General features: G+C 38.9%; 2 protein-coding genes across 5 annotated transcripts in view; both read left to right on the top strand.

Annotated features, from left to right (window-relative positions):
• The window catches only part of clip2 (CAP-GLY domain containing linker protein 2), a 38,936-nt gene extending 34,329 nt beyond the window's left edge, over window positions 1–4,607 (top strand). For all 3 annotated transcript variants that reach the window (XM_080780505.1, XM_080780503.1, XM_080780504.1), the window contains 4 exons: window positions 627–786; window positions 2,112–2,297; window positions 2,403–2,462; window positions 2,574–4,607. In XM_080780505.1, coding sequence (XP_080636631.1) covers window positions 627–786; window positions 2,112–2,297; window positions 2,403–2,462; window positions 2,574–2,585 — 418 coding nt within the window. In that variant the 3' untranslated portion in view covers window positions 2,586–4,607. The remainder of the gene's footprint in view (window positions 1–626; window positions 787–2,111; window positions 2,298–2,402; window positions 2,463–2,573) is intronic.
• Window positions 4,608–6,681: 2,074 nt separating this feature from the next.
• The window catches only part of gtf2ird1 (GTF2I repeat domain containing 1), a 33,163-nt gene continuing 18,036 nt past the window's right edge, over window positions 6,682–21,808 (top strand). For both annotated transcript variants that reach the window (XM_080780267.1, XM_080780266.1), the window contains exons 1-7: window positions 6,682–6,984; window positions 14,107–14,236; window positions 15,383–15,524; window positions 16,061–16,237; window positions 16,736–16,919; window positions 19,666–19,973; window positions 21,033–21,128. In XM_080780267.1, the coding sequence (XP_080636393.1) occupies window positions 14,111–14,236; window positions 15,383–15,524; window positions 16,061–16,237; window positions 16,736–16,919; window positions 19,666–19,973; window positions 21,033–21,128 (1,033 nt within the window). In that variant the 5' untranslated portion in view covers window positions 6,682–6,984; window positions 14,107–14,110. The remainder of the gene's footprint in view (window positions 6,985–14,106; window positions 14,237–15,382; window positions 15,525–16,060; window positions 16,238–16,735; window positions 16,920–19,665; window positions 19,974–21,032; window positions 21,129–21,808) is intronic.

The raw sequence follows: 21,808 nt of genomic DNA, 5'->3' as shown, positions 1-21,808 counted from the left end.
GGTGTTTGGGTGTGAAACAGGCCAGTGCAGAAAAATAGCTTGTGTAGTATGCTCAGCGAAACCTGGATAAATAATGAATTAGAATAAGAGAAACTGGCAATGGCAAGAATTATTCAGTTTGTGCCTACAGTACAATCTTGAATGTAGATGCAGAAACATTACATTATTCACCCGTGTCCAATGTGGCTACAACAAGTACCAAACTTCATGTCCTCAATTAATTATTTTTCTCACTGTTTCTGTGCATTAGGACTATCTATTCTAAACGTAACTTCATATCTTTGATATTTGATATTTGATAGCAGGTGTGAATAGCCTCATTGTCAAGAAGTGGAGCATGAAGTAGAACACTGATGCCCAAACAGTGGGTCGCGGACATGTTGTTATGGGTCCCCTTATTGTTTTTGTTATTTGGATTTAAATTACCGTAACCAAATTCAACACATTTTCAAAAAACATTCCCCAAAAAAAGCGAAACTTTTAATTTCTTCCAGTAACTCCAGTAAATAAAAGCACGCACACACGCATTGCGTGCGTTCTAAATCAACATGTATAAACTCCATAAACAAATGTATATTTCTGTATAATCTTATTTCTAGACGTATATATTTGTCTTGTCTTGATAGGAATCTGAATGAGCTGAGAGTTTTACTACTGGATTCCCACCGCCATTCTCGGGACATGGAAAGGGACCTGGCTCGAGAGGTGCACAAGGCCGAATGGAGGGTTAAAGAGCAGAAACTCCAGGAAGACATCAAGACCCTTAGGGAAAAACTGCTGCTACTGGTGAGTGGAAGGAACTGCAGCTGTCATTGTGTTGGTATATGATAAATACACATGCTATATTGCTCAGATATACTTTTGTGCAGATATAGTTGCAATTTTTGTCAGGTCTTGGCTAATAATGTATGGTAGATAAGTGGTTATCGAAGTGGGCTCCCCCCAGGGGTCCTTGAAGGAGTTCTCCAGCAAAATGTATAGCGTCAAAATACATTTTTCCACTTTAATTCTATTTTATAGAGCGCCGAAGCCCTGACGTCACTCGCTCGTCCCCTCGATTCCTCTGGTTCACGGAAGTCATTTCTCTATGGAGAATAACATGGGGTCATCTTAAAATCGTTTCATATGAGCATTGTGGTCCAAAAATAAACAAGCTGTCTCAGCGTTATTGTCAGGGAGGTGTCTCTGTATCGTTTGCGACAGTCAGTCACTCATACATGATACAATCTAACTAATTCAGTAGCAGTAACAATAGCGTTTTCTCTCAGTCAGTTGATTCTTCATATCCATATGAGTGTAACGGCCTGGATGATTTGTTTATTTTTCAAACAAGTTCTTATATGAGGCCATCTAAACAATGCAAATAAAAAGTACATGAACCTGTGGATTTGCGCCCTCTACCGATATTGACGTCAGACTTCTGTGCTCTATAGAGCGCCGCAGTCCCCGCCCCCTTTCAGAAAAGCGAGTGGCCCAGGAAGTGGAAGCCCCATGCATTCTCCCATCGGCACTTTTAATATAATTTATTTAAAGACGGTTACGCCGCGGACAAAGCCAATTCAAATCGTGACGAATCATGACAATGAACACAATATTTTGGGACGATCAAATCATTAGAAAGAAGAAAAGAAAGTCAGGAGACAACACTATTTGTTTTATTTTTCGTCTTATAAATTATTTGATCGGCCCAAAATATTGTGTTCATTGTCATGATTCGTCACGATCCGAATTGGCTTTGTCCGCGGCGTAACCGTCTTTAAATAAATTATATTAAAAGTGCCGATGGGAGAATGCATGGGGCTTCCACTACCTGGGCCACTCGCTTTTCTGAAAGGGGGCGGGACTGCGGCGCTCTATACTCCGGCTATTCAGAAATAGCCTATATACAAGTTCACAAAGCATCGCGATGCGAGGCGTTATGACCTTGTAGATCTATCTGGGGATCTTGAGATGGGGTCTGCGGCCAAATACATATCAATTTGGTGGTCCTTCACATTAATATGTTTGAGAAACACTGATTTAGACTGATTTTTTATTTAATATATAGCATACCGTAATATGATTATTTAACCCTAAACGATAGTGATTTCCCTGTGCTTGGCATGTGTCAGGGTCGTGAGCGATCTTCTCCAGACCATCGTAGGTATTCTATGGATCCCTCAGCTCTGGACTCTGAGGTGACCCGGTTGCGTCAGCGGCTATTCAGTACAGAGGACGCCCTGCGGGGTGCCATGGAACATAACCAACAGGTTGACCAGCTGGTACAGGCCATGCGCAAACATCCAGAAAAGAGCCCGGTAAATCAATACGAGATCAAACATTGATTTGCTTTTTTGTGAGATGTATCAGACATTGTATTTATTTTGTTGCGCTAACTGTTTTTTCTCTCCACGTTTTTTCAGGTGCATGGCGCAAATTCGGCTAATGGGATTCACCAGCAAGAGTCAGCTTTTACTGAAGATGTTCGTAATCACTCATTGTAACAGTTTTGCATTTTATAGAATTGTGAAACAAAGTGATTTTCCCTATTGCCATTAGCCCTGAGCAATAATTGTGTTTTTGTGGCCTTCCAGGAACAACACTGATATAAGAAGAGAGAAGCTTGAATTGGAACACGCAGAGGTACATTTTGAAAGAAAAGGCCAGTGTGACATTTATGCCACTTTCCACTGCATGTACCAGCTCAACTGGATTCGACTCTACTCGCTTTCGGTACCAGGTACTTTGTTTTCCACTGCAGATAGTACCCCCTCTATGTAGCTGGTCGGCATCGCAGCGCCACATGAAACCGCTGTGACATCATCTTCAACGCGACACACACAGGAAGAATGGAGGATCGATGGGGATGGTTGATTTTCAATATGTGGCTGTTTGTCGGAGTGAGGAGATCAATGTTGTTTCAGAACCAGAAGAATAAAAACAATGTGCGACCAGTATAGTAACTTGGCTATTCAAAAATGGCGGTTTTATTATGCCCTGTATTCCCTATAACTCAAGTCAGTACAACTCTATGTCATAACACCTACTGTATTAGTTATCAGGATTTATTGACAAAGAGGTGCATTTGAAAACAAAGTGAAATGTATGCCACTTTTCCACTGCACGTACTAGCTCAACTCGACTCAACTTCCCTCACTTCGCCTTCGACTCTACTCGCTTTCAGTACCAATTTATTTGTTTTCTACTGCAGATAGTACCCCCTAAATGTAGTTGGCCATCATAGCGACGCTGCCTGGAACTGCCGTAACATAAACTTCAGCATGTTTTCACATCACACCACCTTAACAGGTTTGGAAAAGGTCCAAAACAAAATCCAGGTACCAGGTAGTATCCACAACTTCTGACTGATGGAAAACCAAAAAGGGTGTGTAGAGTGACTAGGGTCGAGTCAAGTTGAGACGGTACCAAGCGGTGGAAAATCGCCATAATGGACATTTAACCTAATGTTGTGCTGGATTCTTTTCTGTTTACAGTTAATACCAAAAGGATTCTCTATCTCAAGTGAATTTATATGTTGCAAAATTCACCCATTAGCCAATCATACAAACAGCTCTTAGTATTATAAAATAGCATGAGGATGGACTTGGAGGTGAAAAGATATTACAACTTTGAGAACAAAATGACGCTTTATGTCCGTTTGTTAGAGACCCTTGAATCTATAAGTTACCAGGAACTTGTTGAACATTCTGTATTTTAATTCTGAAGGAAAAGGGACTGGTGAGCAACAATTTTGAAGAACAGAAGAATTTAGTCTTGATTACCACATTTATTTTATTTATTACTATTACTTTGCTATTCTGCTTTGTAATAATCTTCTTATGTGAGCTGTTTTTGGCTGGGTAATCACAGAGCAACTCCAAGCTATAGCATCATCTTTGGCCTTCCTGCAAAAAATACAGATCAATAGGAATGGGAGGTCCATTGAACCACTGTTATATCTATAGAATGGATATAGTGTATTATGCCACACTCTGTATTTCCTAAATCTTGCGTCAACCCAACTCTACGCCATAACACCTATTGTATTAGTTATCAGGAATTATTGACTTTTGTTTTCTTTGGTTCATTATGTATTTGTACAAAAAGCTCCATCTGTGCATTAATAATAACTAGATATAAGGTGTATCAAAACTGCCCTCTCATGCTGAAAACGGCTACATCAAAATAAAGGTTTAATTGACATCTTTTTTGTAGGGCTATTCAGGGGCTGTGTTGGGGGAAAAACCATAAATGAAGGTTATTCCACTGCTACTTATTTTGGTTCGACAGCTGTGTTTCATTTACAAACACTTTATCAAAACATACAGAATTTATACCAAAAGTCTTCCAAATACCGTTATACATTCAACAACTCAAATGAGAGATCCTAATTGTAGCCTGTTGCTCGATTGGCCAGTTGCAAGAGAACATTAGGTGGGAGTAATGGTTCATTGGCAAAACATGTAGGGCAGGCCCTTATCAGCTAAGATAAGACATGGAAATTCCATCGGGGGGAAAAAACGTCCATGGGATATTATACTTATGGTGTTTTCAAATGGAGGATTCATACCCTTGAATTATTATTGCAATGATTTGTGAGATTCAGTCATTAAATATTAACAATGTGATTAAGATTTTGTTGTGTTTTATTTATCACTATGTATATTTTGTTTTATATTTTGAAGAAGCTAGTGAACAAAATTGGGGTTTTACCACTATAATAGCAGTGTAACAGCAGCCGTCATTACTTCCTAATAGTTTGCAGGTGGCAATTATTCAAGTTGAAGCGTATTCACTGTAGGAAATATACACTAAAAGCCAGCAACCTGGCCAGCTCTTCAGCTACACACAAATATGTTATGCATGCATTTGCTGACCTGTACAATAGTTAGATATTGTCAGCATAGGCCCGTAGGCCTTTGTAAATCAGGATTTTTGTAAATGAATAGTGCGTTTTACTTTTAAGCACCGAAATGTGCACTCTTCTCTCCACTAAGGGAAAAATACCTCTTATTGGTTATACAATAATTACAATTTTCATAATTGTCTTTCAGATTGATGGACAATTTGCAGCCTTGTTGGGTAAACAATATTTGTGAGAGCATAATTAACAAGCGAGGACCCAAATCCAAAAGCCTCATGCTTAGTTATATTATTTTCTACGCCATCTGCCATATAATAATGGTTTTCAACCCTTTTCATACCAAGGCCCATTATTTATTGGGCATTTGAGCCACAGACCACCATTTGATGAGATTTAGCCTCTCAGACCCAAGATTTAGAATATTTTGTGGTCATTAGTCCACAATTCCATGCTGTATGTTTTGATGTTGATACCATTAGGAGAGATAACAGGCAAACGTTGATCAAAATAAAAATTCTTCTACATTCTCTAATTGTGTAGACTTCATGTAAATTAACTCTTGAGAACTCTCAAGAGTTAAAGATCTAATAAGGGTCCATTTGGTTACCAACTCTCCATAATTTAGCTGAGGACGACCTGGAACCCCCTCAAGGACCACTGGTGGTCCCTGGACCCTGGATGAAAACCACTGCCATATAGTATTATGGCATATGCCATATACAGTAGGGCTATGGGAGATCAGTAATTGTAATTCTATTGTCTTCTGTAGTCTGTAGAAAAAAACATTTTTAAATTGGTCTTTTTAAACCTCAGGTTTGAATTGTACACAGCAGTGACAGCACTGTGTATCACACATGTGTGAATACCGGTAGCTATAGTGGTACAGTAGGTTTTTTTTATCTGTACTTTTTAAACGTTATTTTTTGTATAGACAAAATTGTGAATTGAAGTCTTATGCCATATGCCATTTGTGTGATTTTGCCAGGGGGACATCATGGACATGGTATGATAGTATTTACTCTGGATTGGAAGATGTTCAACAACTGTATGTGTGTGAAACGGCATAGTTTACAAGTGTGTGGCAGCCTAGGTGGCAGCATAATATCTCGTGTGAACTTTGATTTACATTTAACATCTGTTAAAGGAAAAGAAAACAGCCTGTTATTAACAGTCAATTATATGGAAGGCTATAATTTAAATTTATGCTCTGTTATATGGCCTAATTTGAAATTGGTTAATAATTGTTGAGGTTTTTAAATGTAAAAAGTGGGCTAATCAGATTACTAATCCATCAGATTAAGATACTGATTTCTACTATAGGGATAGCTGGTAAATATGAGATTACTCTCTGAAATGAGTTTCTTATCTGTATTCATATGTTTGAAATAGAATTAAATTTAATGCAATCAGGCAACTAGCTGCAACCAGGATCACATGTTTAGACATGCCATGACAGTTATGCCACAGCCACAGCCCATGTGGCTGACCAAAAATAGTTCACAATTTAAATCTCGTTATATAACTCAGAGGTCGTATAATATGTGCTGCTATACGCAAGTCATTTCGTTTTGAAGCCATAACGTGATCCTTGGGGGTTTCCATAAAATGCACAATTGGCTGTCTGAAGTAAAAGTTGAAAGTGGTTCACATTGATAATTGTACAAAAAAAAATCCTGTTAGTGAATTATTCCGTAGTCGTTTGTCACATATCACGTCCTCAGCAAAAACTCATCTCTTCCAGGTAAATTTCCCCCGTGGTCTTTTCCAGTGGTTCCTTAATCCTGTATGTAAATCGCAGCCAATAGATGCTGTTGTTGAGTTGGGCTGGGATTAGCAGAGGCGAATGAGTTTCAATTTTACTGGATTACAGAACAAAGAAAGGAGAAAGGCACACACACAGCTCTGTTAAGAGAAAGAAAAAAAGAGAGAAAACAAACTAAAGAAATCTACACAAATAACAGACCATCAGAAGAAGGCAACACAGATTATTATTGTGATGCTTCAGATTGAAATGTTTCAACTCAGCCGTTACTTCTACATTGTAGATGAGGAATTGCGAGGGTTTCTGATGGATTAAAAACGGGGAATAAACCTATTCCGGGATTGACAGTAGCAACAAGGACATTTAATCGCCAATTAAGGTAAGGTTTTATGATCATTTCATAATCGCCAAGGGACGAAGAAAGTGCCTTCGCGGCGCACGTGACTTTTTCTTTATGGCTGTACATTTCGAAATTACAGATTATAACCTAATTCTAGACCGGGGGAGGAGGAGATGAAAGCAGTGCTAACGGTTGCTACTAGCACACACCAAACCAGCTATTCCCATTGACGCTAGTTGGCTATTTAAACGTTATGTAGTGGTAACGTTTACGTTAATTAGCTGGCGTTGGTTAATCGCTCCAACGTTAATTAGCGTAATGAGGTTAGTAACGTTCGCCGTGGGGTTAAATCCTCCTAACCTTGCTGCTGGGGCTGCTAGAGGCTACTATTTATGTCTGGGATTCGGCGTTTTGTCTGGCAATCGCCAGCTAACACACGGCTAACTGTTAATCGCTAGCATTATTATTAGCCACGGCTATCTTGGCCATGGCTTGTGTTGATTGCTGCTGGCTGGTGCAACAAAGCTGGCTAATGTTTAACGTTAGCTTGTTGTTGTTAGCCAACTTGCCTGGTAAAAGTGAGTGAGAGTGTTGGTGGAAAGAAAAGGAAACGCAGCACGCTAGTGCTCAAATTGTGCAGATTGCAGAAAGATACCCCGCAAAACACCTCCTCAACGCTATAACGTGAACCCTGTGCACAGCTGTAATCTCAAACTAACATCTGGATCAGTGGTGCAGTTCAGCACAATGACAGTCGACCCGAGGACAAACGCAGGATGCCAGTGTCTTGGGTTCCCAGGGATTTCGAAATCATGTCGACACCTTTTTAACGACAGAAAATATGTCTGTGTGGAGCGAAAAGGCTGTGTGTAAATGATGAAGTAAACTGGCTGAAAGCCTGGCTACTACTCTTACTAGCCCAGCTCTCCTCCTGTCTGTGTGAACTACAGCAGTGGTTCTTCAAACTTTTATTTATTTATTTCAAGGATCCTCTGTTTGTATAAAGTGTATGAATAAATGGAACCATTTCTACACTCATTACCCCACTTTTTTGAGAACCACTGTACTGTCTGTACACCAGACACAGTCATGTCATATGATGAAGCACACAAAGTGTGAAAATGTTCTTCACATTACAGAAGACTGACCAACTTCAGTGTATACCACAGTGATGCTGAACACACATCAACAGGCAGTAGTATCACACAGATGTTTGTCCCATTTAGAGTTCGAGAACAACATTGTTGACTTGATGCCCAGTGGGTTTCAAGCATTTTCTCTGACTCAGGAGTTTTCTTAGATTCCAAACTAAGGGATGTAGTTTCCTTTCCATTGCTGTCTTCTGTAAATAGGGCAATTTACAGTACAATAAATGCTCACTCAAAACAAACAAACTCTGACTCCCCCAATAGTAATTTACTGGCTTATCTGGGCTGCCTGTATTTTGCGCACGCACGCATATTGCTGTGACTTTCTTTACCTTTATTTTGTTTGGATCACATTTACAACCCAGTTATAACATATTCTACCCCTCAGTAAGTTGTGAACTTGTGGTTGTGCTTCCTTTTTTATATACATACAGTATATCATTCTGATGACACAGACAACAATGAACAGACATAGTTGCAGACTGTTATGATTACGAAGACCCGTATTGATGTTATTCTAGTGAGATCAATAAACAGAAAAGTATACTGTTGACTAACCCCACACATCCACACACACCTACTGTATAACCACAGGAGAGCATTGAACCGTATTGTAATTTACAGTACTGATGATGTCCTCACATAGAATTTACCAGTATGACATTTGTGAAACCTAAACAAAATATATCATAAATGCAAGATTCCTGCCTCATGGACTGGTTGCGAATGCAGTGAGCACTTACTATGAGACCTAGCAGATCATGTCTGTCTGTCTGTGTGTCTGTGTGTGTGTCTGTCCCGCTTTTGTGCCCATATATGGAGCTGAGTGATTACGTCACCATGACTCAGCCATAACCATATAAGGAGTCCCCAAAGCAGCTATACGTCCAAAACCCTAATATGTACGAGCTGCGTTCGCTTCCTGCGTTTGCGCGTCTTACTGGTCACATAGACTGGTGTTCCTGTAAGTGAGAAAGAAAATGCAAAACAGCTAAGGGAACACACTTGTGTCACAAAAGGAATTTGCCTAGGGTCATAGCTTGCGATTGCATGTCTGATATCTTTGAATTGCTAATGAACTTTAGACTTAGCTGTATTTTATTTAATGGTCACTTGAAGTGACTGACCTGATGTGTTGTACATGCAATGTCATTGATACTTGGTTGTGCACCATGTCACTCACACTAGCTAGCTAGATGATGTACCATTTTCAGTGCATGACATGGGCATGCAACTAAATATAAATCAACTTCTCCCCCAGCTGTTTGAAAAAATAAAGGTATTTACAAAATTTTGAGTGCACAAAATATAGTAATTAGTACATAAAACTGTTTTTTTAAATGCATACAGTAGCGCCCACATGAGTAAATACAAAGCATACTGCTACTGTTCTAAAGTGTAGTGTGCACTGCAGAGAAGTCATCTGTGTGTGTGTGTGTGTGTGTGTGTGTGTGTGTGTGTGTGTGTGTGTGTGTGTGAGAGAGAGAGAGAGAGAGAGAGAGCAGGAGACGGCTTTTATTTAGCTCTTGTAATTTATATTGTTTATGTATAAACGATGTAGAAATAAATATTCTACATGAACTGTATGACCAAACAACAAACCACAAGTGACAATGAAACCGTAATCCAATAAATAATTCAAATTTATGCCAGTTTACATAATTAGTTTGATTAATTACCAGCTGGCTAACATTAGTGGTAGCTCTAGTTTGTGTGAAATCAAATCACTAAAGTAAGAATGGTATTTACTTTACGAGAATATTTGAGTAACCGATGTTCCCAGTTCTCACCATATTCCTGTCAAACAATGCCTGTGTTGTAAAGTTAGCCAGCAGTGAGGTCTGGATTCCTATTGAAGGACAGACAGAGCTGCAGTGTGAGTGATGGAATAGTGTACACACTGGGAGTAAATGAGGGCGAGTTGAAACGGAGACTATGAGTCTGATGTGCTCTTATCTTCACACTAAACACCACATCACCCCCATAATGTTATAATTGGCATATTTTTTTGTTTCAATCTTATTTAATATTTTTTTTAAGAAATCTTAAGGATAAATGAGATAATATAATATATAAAAAGTAATATGAGATCAGAGGCTTGGCAGAATATATTCAAGGTTTAAGACCCTTAGGCCCCCCTCCTTCCCAAAGCCACTGTAACCCTCGCACCGTATTAGGATTTCCAGGATATTGCCCTATTTTGGGTCAAGAGCACAGGCCAACAGAACAGGAGGGCTTTTCTCCAAGTGTCCTGAACTTAAGTTGGCTACAGAACAGTTGACTGTCACAAGTTGCCATCCTTGACTCAGTCCGATGATGAACCTTAAAGCATAAATCCTGCTCAGCCTCAGTTAACCATTCGATCTGCTTGAGAAATTTGCTTTAAAAGGGTACAGAAATTGGAACTATTAAAGGACCATTTCACCACTTTTCAACCTGCCTTCATGTAATTGGTCCTCACTTTCATGATAAAATGCCACAATTTTGTTCTACTCTGTCTGTGTCTCATGGGAGCGCTGTGGACAGTTCAGAAACCCGTCCAGTGATATCATCGATGGGGAATCCAAGCTAATAGCAACTGCAGGCTTTCTATTCCTGAAAAGTTGCAATGCGGTAACGGAAGCCACCGTTCTCACGATAATACAAATGTAAATATATTTTGAAAAAAATCTTGTTTAAAAAAAGATCTGTCTAACCTGACTTGTGTCTGAACACAGCTTTGATGCCCCCCTCCCCCCATCAAACTAAATGTTTGGTCAAACCATATGGGCTTCCATTGGAAATGCATTGGAGCGGCCATTATACACAGACACAAGACAGACACAAATCACGTGTTTTGAATGTGAACGCAGCTCAGGGCATATGTTGACCCCACCGGCTCACCTCAGCCCCACCCCCTCCTGGTGATGTGGCAATCTTGGAAACTAAACACAATATAAACAATTGGAGAAGACTAGTCTAAACTAAGTATGCCCCCCGATTAAAGAAAAATGTTTATAGTCTAGTTCAGGGGCGCCCACACTTTTTTGACTTGAGACCTACTTTCAAAATGCCCAGCTAAAAGAGATCTACCCACCAAAAATTAAAGAATGTTATCTCATTGCTGAAATAATTGTTGAATAAAGTACCATTGGAATAGTGGAGCTGATGTTACATATATAGTGAAAATGTAATTGGTTGGGTTTTTTTTTGGTATAACTTTGTAATGCTACTGACGTTTGTGTGCAACATTTGAGCTGACAGGCCATTTTTATGTCAATCAATCAAGTTACCTTAATTCAAGTGATAGATTAAGATTATGTACATTTAGGGGCATCCCATGTGATCCACCTGCACAGCCTTTGTAATCTACTGGTAGATCACGATCTACCTTGTGGGCACCCCTGGTCTAGTTAGTAAGTTCACACAAGTGAGTGCGGTAATTTAAATTAATATTTCACTAAATGGATAATGCACTAGTGCTATTTCTTTTGGAAATAGTGCACTTTAATACTGAATTTTTTTTTTGTTGAAAATAGGATGCAGAATGCAGATGTGTTTTTTGCTAATCAGATCATTATACTGGAATTCATCGTTCAGCTTTCTTAGTTTATTGTAACCATACTCATTACATTAGTCAGCATACAGTAGTTGACCAACTAGTTCTATGATCTCATCTCGGTTGAACGAGTATTAAATAATCCTCTGGCGTCTGGCATTTTGTTTTATAATGCAATTTTGGGTCATGGCTGGCTCATAATGCTATCAAGTTATCAACTACATATTAAAGTCTTAAGATGTCATTACAAGATGACACCTGTAGATTCCATTTGAACAAAATATGTAGGACATGATATTCTGTCCTAAACTTAAAGAACATTGTGCATTGTTTGTCCTTAACTTGATATAGATTTGATCATATGTGGTATATTTTCCATACACTGAATTGGAGTCATGGACATTGACCTTTATACTTCCTCTGGTAAACAAATGACGGGTCTGTTTTCAGCTCTGTCTACTACTACGCCCCTCCCTTTCCCCCTCACTGCTTTTTTGTGTGTGCCTTAAAGATATGAGTGAAAGAGGCCATCTATTTCAAGCCCATAATAAGTTAGGAGGGGCTAATGTTTACTGTGCCCTCAGGGGAGGCAGAATTAGACAGGCAATAGGGCTTGGCCAGACTGGTACAGCTGAGGCCTACCTCTCACTGTTGGGTCTGTGGTTTGGGCTTGCCGGAGGCTAGTATAATGGCTCCCAGTGTCTGGAGAGATTAAAGGCCAGAGCTGCATTGTTCAAATGCCCCGAGATTAGTTTCCAAGGAGACGGATTTCAGTTGCCATGAGAACACACTGCCTGGATTTAGGTTTTCATTTTTCCCCTACAACTTTTATCTCTTTTGCACTTATCTTTTATTTATGATGTCCTTTTTTTTATACAATGAATAAATAAATAATTATTTAGGCTGCTTGATTATGATTTTACAAATCCACCATACTTTGTCCAGCTTGAGTCGTTCGCATCTACCTTATAGGTTAGCTTGTAGAAGATGAAATGCCCAAGGTCTTTTCTCATTTACACAGCCGCAGCATTTCTTAGCACCTTCGAAGAGACTCATTGGACATAATCTGAACGAGCTTTAGCCCTAGTTGGGTGACGGAGCTATAAGTAGCTGCTTTCAAATAGATGTGACGGATTTAGATATTATTAGCACATTAAAATGGGCTATTACCAACACCTTTAAAACTTCTTAGATAGTGACACCCCCATTCCCTTTCCAGAACAGTTCACCTGTATTGAGCCTTAATATCAAAGTGATATGGGCTTACTGTTTTCTCAAAGTCAAACCACGCAACAACCCGTTTTCTTATCATAGAAAATTAAGAACTTTTACTTTTTATAAATGTGTTTTAATAAAAGTGTTTGACCTCAGTGCATACAAACACATCTGCATGCTCTGAAGCCCTCTTAACCCATTAGAATCTGTGTAACCACTTTATCCCATTTAGGACTGAGGCCAACTTTTGCTATATACTGTAGATAGCAACAAGAACCCCAAAAGGTTCCCGTCCTGAATGGGTTAACCATTAATTTCTACTTTGGCCATTAAAAAATAGCAGATATATACAAGTTCATAGCGCGTCACTTCGTGCAGCACTATGAGATTGTAGATATGCTATTTTTCAAAAATCTTGAAAAGTTGTGCAAACTTTGTTTTAGTTTTTAACAGGTTAACAGGTTCATGTTTTAGGTTGTTATTAGAGAAAGTAAAATATCTTTATTTATTTATTTTTCCATTTGTGGCTTTCTTTCGTTTTAGCGATTTTTGACAGGGGGACGGGGCATTCGAATGTGGCCAAATATGTATTTACAAAATTTTACTGCGTTTTCTTTATTATTTACTATAAGAAATTACACACACACACACACACACACACAGTTGTTTTTGTGTCTGAACAAACAACTGACTACCATACTGTGTGACGTGTAGGCTCAATATGTCAGTTTGTCACCTTCCCCGGCCTTCACATTCAATAGATCCCATGATATTTTGTGGCCAAATGTAATTTCCTGGGATCTAGTAGGACTGTAGTAAATAATAATAAAGAAATCGCTCTAAAATTTTGTAAAGAAATACATATTTAGCCACTTGTTCGAATGCCCCCCCCCCCCCCCCCGTTAAAAATAGCTAAAATCCTTAAAACAAAAGAAACAAAAAAATAAATAAATAACACCCTGAAACATGAACCATGGTTGAAAAAAGCCAAAGTTGTCCTTTAAATATAGATATTTTTAAGCCTAACATTTTAACTCAAATCTTGTCTTCTGAAGTGCTGGGGATCCATATGGAACAAAATATTTTGAGATGGGAGTCTGTAACCAAATATCATTTTTGGGGGTCCTTGACATTAAGAAGTTTGAGAACCAGTGACATAGAAACATACATTTTTCAGAAAACTGTTAGAAGACATTTGTAGAATCGGCCCAGGTCTTACTGGGTTAATAGGCTGACCTAATCGTGTGTTGGTTCCCACAGAGGGATGGCTCAGATGAGGAAGTTGGTATGTGAGGGCATCCGGACCAACTCCCGGGCTGAGGCAGCGGTTCCGCTGGTGTCACCCAGACAGGAGATTCTCACCAGCCTGGTGTCAGCCTTAGACTCAGTGGTATGTTCCAACTACTTCCTATCATTTTGTACAAGTTACATTCTACTGACAATGACAAGTAGGGATGGAATGATAATCATTCATCAATCATTCAAAAAAACACACAATTGCATCGTGGAGATTTCAATTTATCATAGTGCTGCACAATCTAGATTCAGACACCACCTATATGAGATCTCAATTTCTAAATTTGAGCAAGAATCGTGAAGCATTGGTTGGCTGTCCAATTCATTTGAGTTACTCTTGTGTTTTTGCTTCAAGAGAGAGACTTTAAAAGAGGTTTAAGTCAAGCACTTTGATGTTGTCTATTTAATGCCACAGTAGTTTGCCACATTTTGAATGTAGTAATGTTCAGCATCTACAGACTAAACTATGAACTATGTTCATGGAGAAAAAAAAAATGTGTGAGAATCGTGATCTCAATTCTTGTGAATAAAAATCGAGATTCACATTTGAGTAAGAATCGTGCAGCACTAATTTATCTAATTAACACTCTTAATGCTCTTATTTCACTCAATAACACAAATCAGTTGCGTTGCAACGCATTGCGAGCTTGTAGATCTGCTATTTTTGCGAACGTTCACCCCACAATAGGGATTCTGGTGGGGCTTAAAGAGATTAACACACAAAAGTGCCATTTTATTTTGAATATTGTGATAAAGTCGTTAATCACAATGATTTTTTTGCCACGACAATAATAGTGACATGTCATTTTCATATCGTCCCATCCCTACTGGCAAGTGACAATAACACATCAAATAAGAGAGGGCGACTGCATAGGCAGCTTTGATTTGAACAAGATGCTTTGTTATAAAACATTTATAAATGTATTTATTTATAAATTAGCTCATCTTTGCAAATTAAAACCTTTTATATAAATCATGTTATGTTGCTGTAACCTTTTGATCTTATTTAATTTAAATGTGATTGTTATCCACACTAGGGTTGAGGAAACATGAAGTAGAATACATTTCACTGCCTATAATGCTGTAATGTGTGTATAAACACCTTGAGTAAAACATGACATGGAAGACAAATGATGCAGTTAGAAGACCGGTTTTCTTTCTGATTTTACTTGTACACCTGTTGCATCTTTAGACTTTTACATGTGACGATTGATGGTTGTATCTTGGCCTCTCTCTGCAGTGCATGGCCATGTCAAAGCTCAACGCAGAGGTGGCGTGCGTGACAGTGCACGAGGACAGCGTCATCGCTGTGGGCACAGAAAAGGGCAGAGTGTTTCTCAACTCGAGGAGGGAAATCCAAACCGATTTTTACAAGTTTTGCCGTAAGTTATGCTCTCTTGTGTGCTGTTCTTGGAAGTTTACTTTTGTCACCCTAAAATCTTAGTGTTTGCCAATTATTAGGGGGTCCACTTGCAATCCTCACAGCCCACAGTGTGCAATAGACATATTCAATTCAATTTTATTATAGTGTCAAATCACGTTTTCTCAAGACACTTAAGGGGGGGGGGGGGGGGTGTAATAGAAAGATAGACTGGGAGGACATTGTAAATATATGGGCATATACAGTATGTTTTGAGACACACTCATGCACATCCATATTATAATCCACGGTCAGTGGACAACTTTATATAGTAGATTTAAAGCTTATGGTTATGATCAAGTTGAATGTTTTAGCTGGGCTCACAATTTTGCTATTGCATTTGTAGTATGATGACAGACAACAGTGTTGCGCAACCAAAACTGCAATCTACTTGTAGATTGTCTTTTTCCAGTGAGTGACACTGGCACGCAACAAAGTATCAATCTGGCTTTAACTTGACTGAGCCTTAAAGGATTTGCCTTTGTCATTTGGTTTCAGGTGTGCCCTGTTTGCACACTTTGACAACAACGAATGCCCATACCAAAGTCCAGGATGGCGAGCTTGTTAAAATGACCAAGGATGCTGAACATGTGAAGCAGAGAACTCCATCAGATGTCCAATCCAACATCTTTGTCCTGAGGAAGATGGTGGAGGAGGTCTTCACTGTTCTTTACAGTAAGAAGTTGTTCTAATAATTAACCAGCAACACACATTTAATTAGAGTCAAATTAAATGTGTGTTGCTGGTTGGGACCCCATTAAACTCTTAACCATTACCATACTTATTTGTTCTTTCTGCCCTTATTATTATCACAGTATTACAATTACAATGTATTTCAAAATGTTGTTAACATTAATACCAGATTACTTGGACCTACTTAGTTTAATTTGCCATATTTAGGTTTTTGTGAACAATTGTTATTTATTTTAAATTCGTTGACATTTTAAATAACATTCTAATTTAAGATGTGAAATTGTCTGTCATAAAAGGGAATGGTGTTTGGAGTGCCTGGTGGCTCAGCCAGTAAGTGCACAAACCCAAATGCTCCTTGCTAAATCTTTTCTTGCAATGAGACATTGTGAGCTTTTACAGAAGTTTATAGTGGCCATACACTGCTGAAGTATTGTGCTTAATGTGTCATGTGCTACTGCTATCTATGTTGTGATATCCAAGGTGAGGCTTTGGGGAAAAGCAGCCTGGTCCCTGTGCCTTATGAGTGGCTCCAGAAGGACCCCAGCTCTGTAGTGGCCCATGGCTTGCCTGAGGGAGTTGGCCTGAAGAAGCCCTCTGAATACGACACCAAGACGTTAATGAAGATTCTGGAGCAAAGCCATCGCATCCAATTCACAGTTAAAAGGTGAGGTCTGTTCATATGAAACTCACACATCACTGCCACAGAAAAGGCATGCATGTAAAGGTAGGAACCTAGATATGAGGGAGAGTACAGAAAGCAAGACAACATTCAAACGGAATACTCAAAGTAAGACTTCATCTTCATCTTTATTTTAATGCAGCCGAGCTCATTTACGTTTTTATTTATCAGATATAAAATCTAATTAGTGCGCACCTCCCAGTTCCACAATCCACATCCCACATATTATTCATAGCAATGCAGTGCTTGATAACAGAATAAAGGAGATTATTAAAATCTGTCAGGTCTGTGTTACTGCAGCAGCAAAGCTACAGTACAAATAGATGTGGTAAACAATTAACATGTCAAAATACAGGTCCTCCTTTTTAACTAGGAAATAACCTAGACCCTGTTATGATTTGTGGGGACAGTTTTAACAGATCATCTGCAATAAAAGCCCTTGCAAGTATCCCGTTTTCTAAATGCAAAAACAAAACATGCAAAAACATACGTAAAAAAATGCTCTGCAGACTCTGCAAGTCTGCAGACAGAGCAATGCAGAACAAGCTATATGGCTTAGATTAAGTCTGTGTGATGTGAATGCCTTAATAATTAATCGAATCGGCTTTCAACTGTCAGTCAACAAAACCACCAAATGTTCTGTCTATTTGTTGTACAAAGTCATGAAAATAATTCTGGCTTATGCATATTAGCCTTGTTTATTTGGGTAAAAACTAAAACATCAGTACTGTGGCTGTTTGAACTAAGGTCCTGATCTCCATGTGTTCCGTCTCTTCATTCATAAGTGCTGTCACATGTTATATGGTAGAACGCATTAAGGCTAAGGCCTTAATGCATCCCATTACCTCTTTTAGTAGGTAATGAGTTTCAATTTAAACTAGTGAATGCCTTCAATACATGATGACACATTCCAAACGAGCAAAGAAATGAATACAATTAGATTTACCCTCACCAAAAGTTAAAGCCTATTGTTCCGATTTACTGTGAGCCCTAATAGACCACCTCGTTTTCTTATTCACACGGTTGCATAGTAGTTGACCTACTGCTATTGCTTCTTAGGGGTCGGGCTGCTTTCATGCAGGGTAACTCTGTTTGGTTCTCTGGTTGCATGGCTTGTAAAATGGATCAAGAGACAGTTTGATTGTAGACGGTGATCCTAAATGTTTAAAATAGTAGTTTAGATCTGTTATTATACCTTTCAATCTGGGAGCTACCTCTGTGTCTCATTAGTTGTTGCTATACATGTAACAACACACATATATGTTGTGGTTATGAATAGCCTGGAAACCAGACAAATCTGCCAATGCAAAAACAATTGCCCTTGGCAGAGTTGGTCTGGCACCGCTCATTTGTGATTGGATCACTCCCTCTGAAGTAATGAGGGACCAATCAGGGCCCAGTATGCAAATATGAGGCGGGAGGGATTTTTAAAATTCGCCCTTCGGAAAAGCAGATTCCACACAGAATCTACGCAGTGATATTAGTCTTCCCATGCCATGTTGCTGTAGTATGTTGATGAATGCTGTAGTATAACTTAACAATTGTCCGTTTCATTTTGTTGTTGTGTGCCAGCATGGACAGCTCACTTCATGCTGGTACACAGAAACACCTAAATGAAACAATAACTACAAATAGCATTATTATCTTCAGCTGTGTTAACCCGTCAAAATGTCTGGCACCAAGAAATAGTTCAAATGTATACATGTCGGCCATTTGTAGTAGTAGCTGTAATGTCCTTGGCATGTGCACTTGTTGCTTCTTGTCTGTAGGGCTGCACCTTTTTAATTATTTCATTTTTCGATCAATTGGCATACCCTGAAGAAGGCACTAGTTTGTTTTTGCCGAAACGTTGGTAACCCAATAAAATAAAATTGCATCGTGACTACGAGCTGTGCAACCTCTCTTTCCTATTATTTTTTTTAGTCACATCAGGATTTAGTCTGATGTGACTAAATCCTGTTTGATACATATGACACACAAACATTGCAGATACAATCTTGTAGATTTGCTACTTTTGTAAACTTGTTTTAATTATACAACTCCTCATCAGGCTGTTCGGGCTGATTAGGATGATGTGAGATGCAAGCCATCAGATTCCTTAGTAGTGTTTGATCTGTCATTGTTTTTATATTGTAGGTTGACCTTGCTAGTTGCCTATTTTAGATGTTTTTAATGTGTTTTATGAGTCTATGAGAGCTGCTATAACACCTTTATTTTCCCTCGGGATGAATAACCTACCTACCTACCTAGTCTGGCAGTGTGCCGCGGGTTCGACTCCCGATCCCTTTACTGCCTATCACACCCCCATTTCCTGTCAGCGTACTGTCTATCCCTCCATACAAAATATATATAAAATAAAGGCGAAAGGAAAAAATCCCTAAAATGATTAGTTAGATAGCACTTTTGTAGACTTAGATAGCATTTGATACAGACTTATAGCATGTTATGTAGACGCCTAGAAGGCACTATAATTGCATTGTATGTAGTCATAGCACTCCATAGTACATATGTATAGCATAGTATAGCATATATGTATAGTTTCATTATATAGATATTCCACTGTTACGTTCTTAGCTTATGCATGTTTCATGATAAATGCTTTTTATATATGTGATGTATTCCCATGCTTTTTGTTCTTGCTTAATGTAAGTCGCTCTGGATTAAATGCCTAAATTGTAAATTGTTTGATTAACCATACTCCTACGTGTTTGTCTCATGTCTTTGCATGCAGGCCAACAGAAGAAGTGTCTCGAGAGGCCAAGTCCTGCACTGACCTCAACCACAACAACTCCTCTCCAGCAGTCATGCCACAAAGCAGTCACGGCCCGGGCAAGGGCACAGCCCAGGCCGTCACCACATCAAGCTCTGCGTCCACCAGCAACTCTGTTCTGTCCAGCTTCCTGTACGGCATGCCCATGTCCTCCAAGCCTCACCCGGATGGCACACTGGACCTCAAGCCCACATCCCTCCTCAATCTGGGCAAGGACAGACTGGGCACCTGGGCAGCAGGGGCAGAGAAAGAGGGATTTATCAATAATGGTAAGATTGGATATAACGAGTGAATTTCTGTTGTTCTACTATCTCATTTTTCCAATATCTCACCTTTATTAGTTAGTTATTTGTATTTATTTATTTATTTTATTTTGGGCCATTTAACAAAAAATGTATAACAAACATACATGCATACAATACATACATACATCTACTACACTGAATGGGAAAGTGACTGATGTTAGTCTGCTCAAACATTACTCTTTTACCTGCTTTTTACTAACACTAACTACAAAGATGCCCAGAATATCGGGATGAACCTGTGTAGTTTATGGCTGCTCCAACAGTAGTGGCAACATTCAACTTTGGAGAGAAACGGAATGTCAAAAAATACACAGCGGTGGCTGAGACCAGAGCAATAGAGTAAGGGTTGAGACGAAGCAGTGAAAGGTCCTGAAAGATACATAACGTCAGTCTTTACTCTTAACCAATACCCAATCTTTCTGTTGCTGCTGTACTTTATACCTCGTACTTTAAATGCTCTGGTCTCGGAATGTCAGTTTTGACATCCCGTTTCTCTCCAAAGTTGAATGTTACCACTACTGTTGGAGCAGCAATAAACTACACAGGTTCATTCCGATGTTCTGGGCATCTTTGTAAAGTTAGTAAAAAGCAGGTGAAAGAGTAACGTTTGAGCAGACTAAGATCAGTCACTTTCCCATTCAATGTAGTAGAAGAGCCGACTGTTTACACCGCAGCTTGTCGTCTCCGCCTACAGGAAATACGTTGCCTGCGACCATGAGACCCGTTTCTTTCTTCAGGATTACTGTGTGTGTGTGTGTGTGTGTGTGTGTGTGTGTGTGTGTGTGTGTGTGTGTGTGTGTGTGTGTGTGTGTGTGTGTGTGTGTGTGTGTGTGTGTGTGTGTGTGTGTGTGTGTGTGTGTGTGTGTGTGTGTGTGTGTGTGTGTGTGTGTGTGTGTGTGTGTGTGTGTGTGTGTGTGTGTGTGTGTGTGTGTGTTTGTGTGTGGACTACCGTTTTCGAATGTAGATATTTAGTTTTTATTTCAGCGGTAATGGACGTGATGTGTATGTCTCATATATTTTCAGATGATACGACAGGTCTACCTAATGAACTGGGACAGAGCCCTCCTGGTATCCACATATCCAAGAGGTTACTTTTCTCCATAGTACATGAGAAATCAGGTAATGACATGGTAAATACACTGGAATTCAAACAAGTACGTAGTCAGTAAATGTAAATATTTCAGTTTCAAATCAAATAAAACAAATAAAGGAAAAAAGTTATGGAAAAATCACAGCCCCCTCACGCAGGACAATATCAGTCACTAGAACCATGAGTGTGATGAGTGTTTTCAATGAATCTATCATGGTTCAAATGGAATTTGAAGTTACTAACATGTTTAAAAGTGAAATATCCTTTTAATATTTTGGCATACATTTAAGCCCTATGCACTGACCCAAATAATAATAATAATAATAATAGTAATAAAGAAAAACGATCTACAAGATCACAATGTTAGATTGTCTATTTTCACTACTTTTCAAATGTTTTGTGCTGGATTTTTATGTCCCACCACACTACAATAAAATAACCAGTGTTCATTTAAGATTATACAAATTGACACCCAACTAAATTATCTATCTATCTATTAGAAAACATGTCATATTTGAAGCCATTAGTGCAGTTTACTGTTACACATTGACATTACATTAGTCAGCAAGCCTGGTTGGAATAGCAAATACAAAGTAGTTTGTATAATTAAGACTTAAATGTACTATCCCATAATCCTTAAGTTACTTGTTACTGTCAAGACAAGTGTAATTGTATGTGTAACATCTTTCCCATTCAAGCTTTCAGAAGA

The sequence above is a fragment of the Protomyctophum bolini genome (genome assembly GCF_963924005.1).
Source record: "Protomyctophum bolini genome assembly, chromosome: 13".
In the NCBI taxonomy this organism is placed as follows: domain Eukaryota; kingdom Metazoa; phylum Chordata; class Actinopteri; order Myctophiformes; family Myctophidae; genus Protomyctophum; species Protomyctophum bolini.
This window is presented reverse-complemented; position numbering and strand designations above follow the sequence as displayed.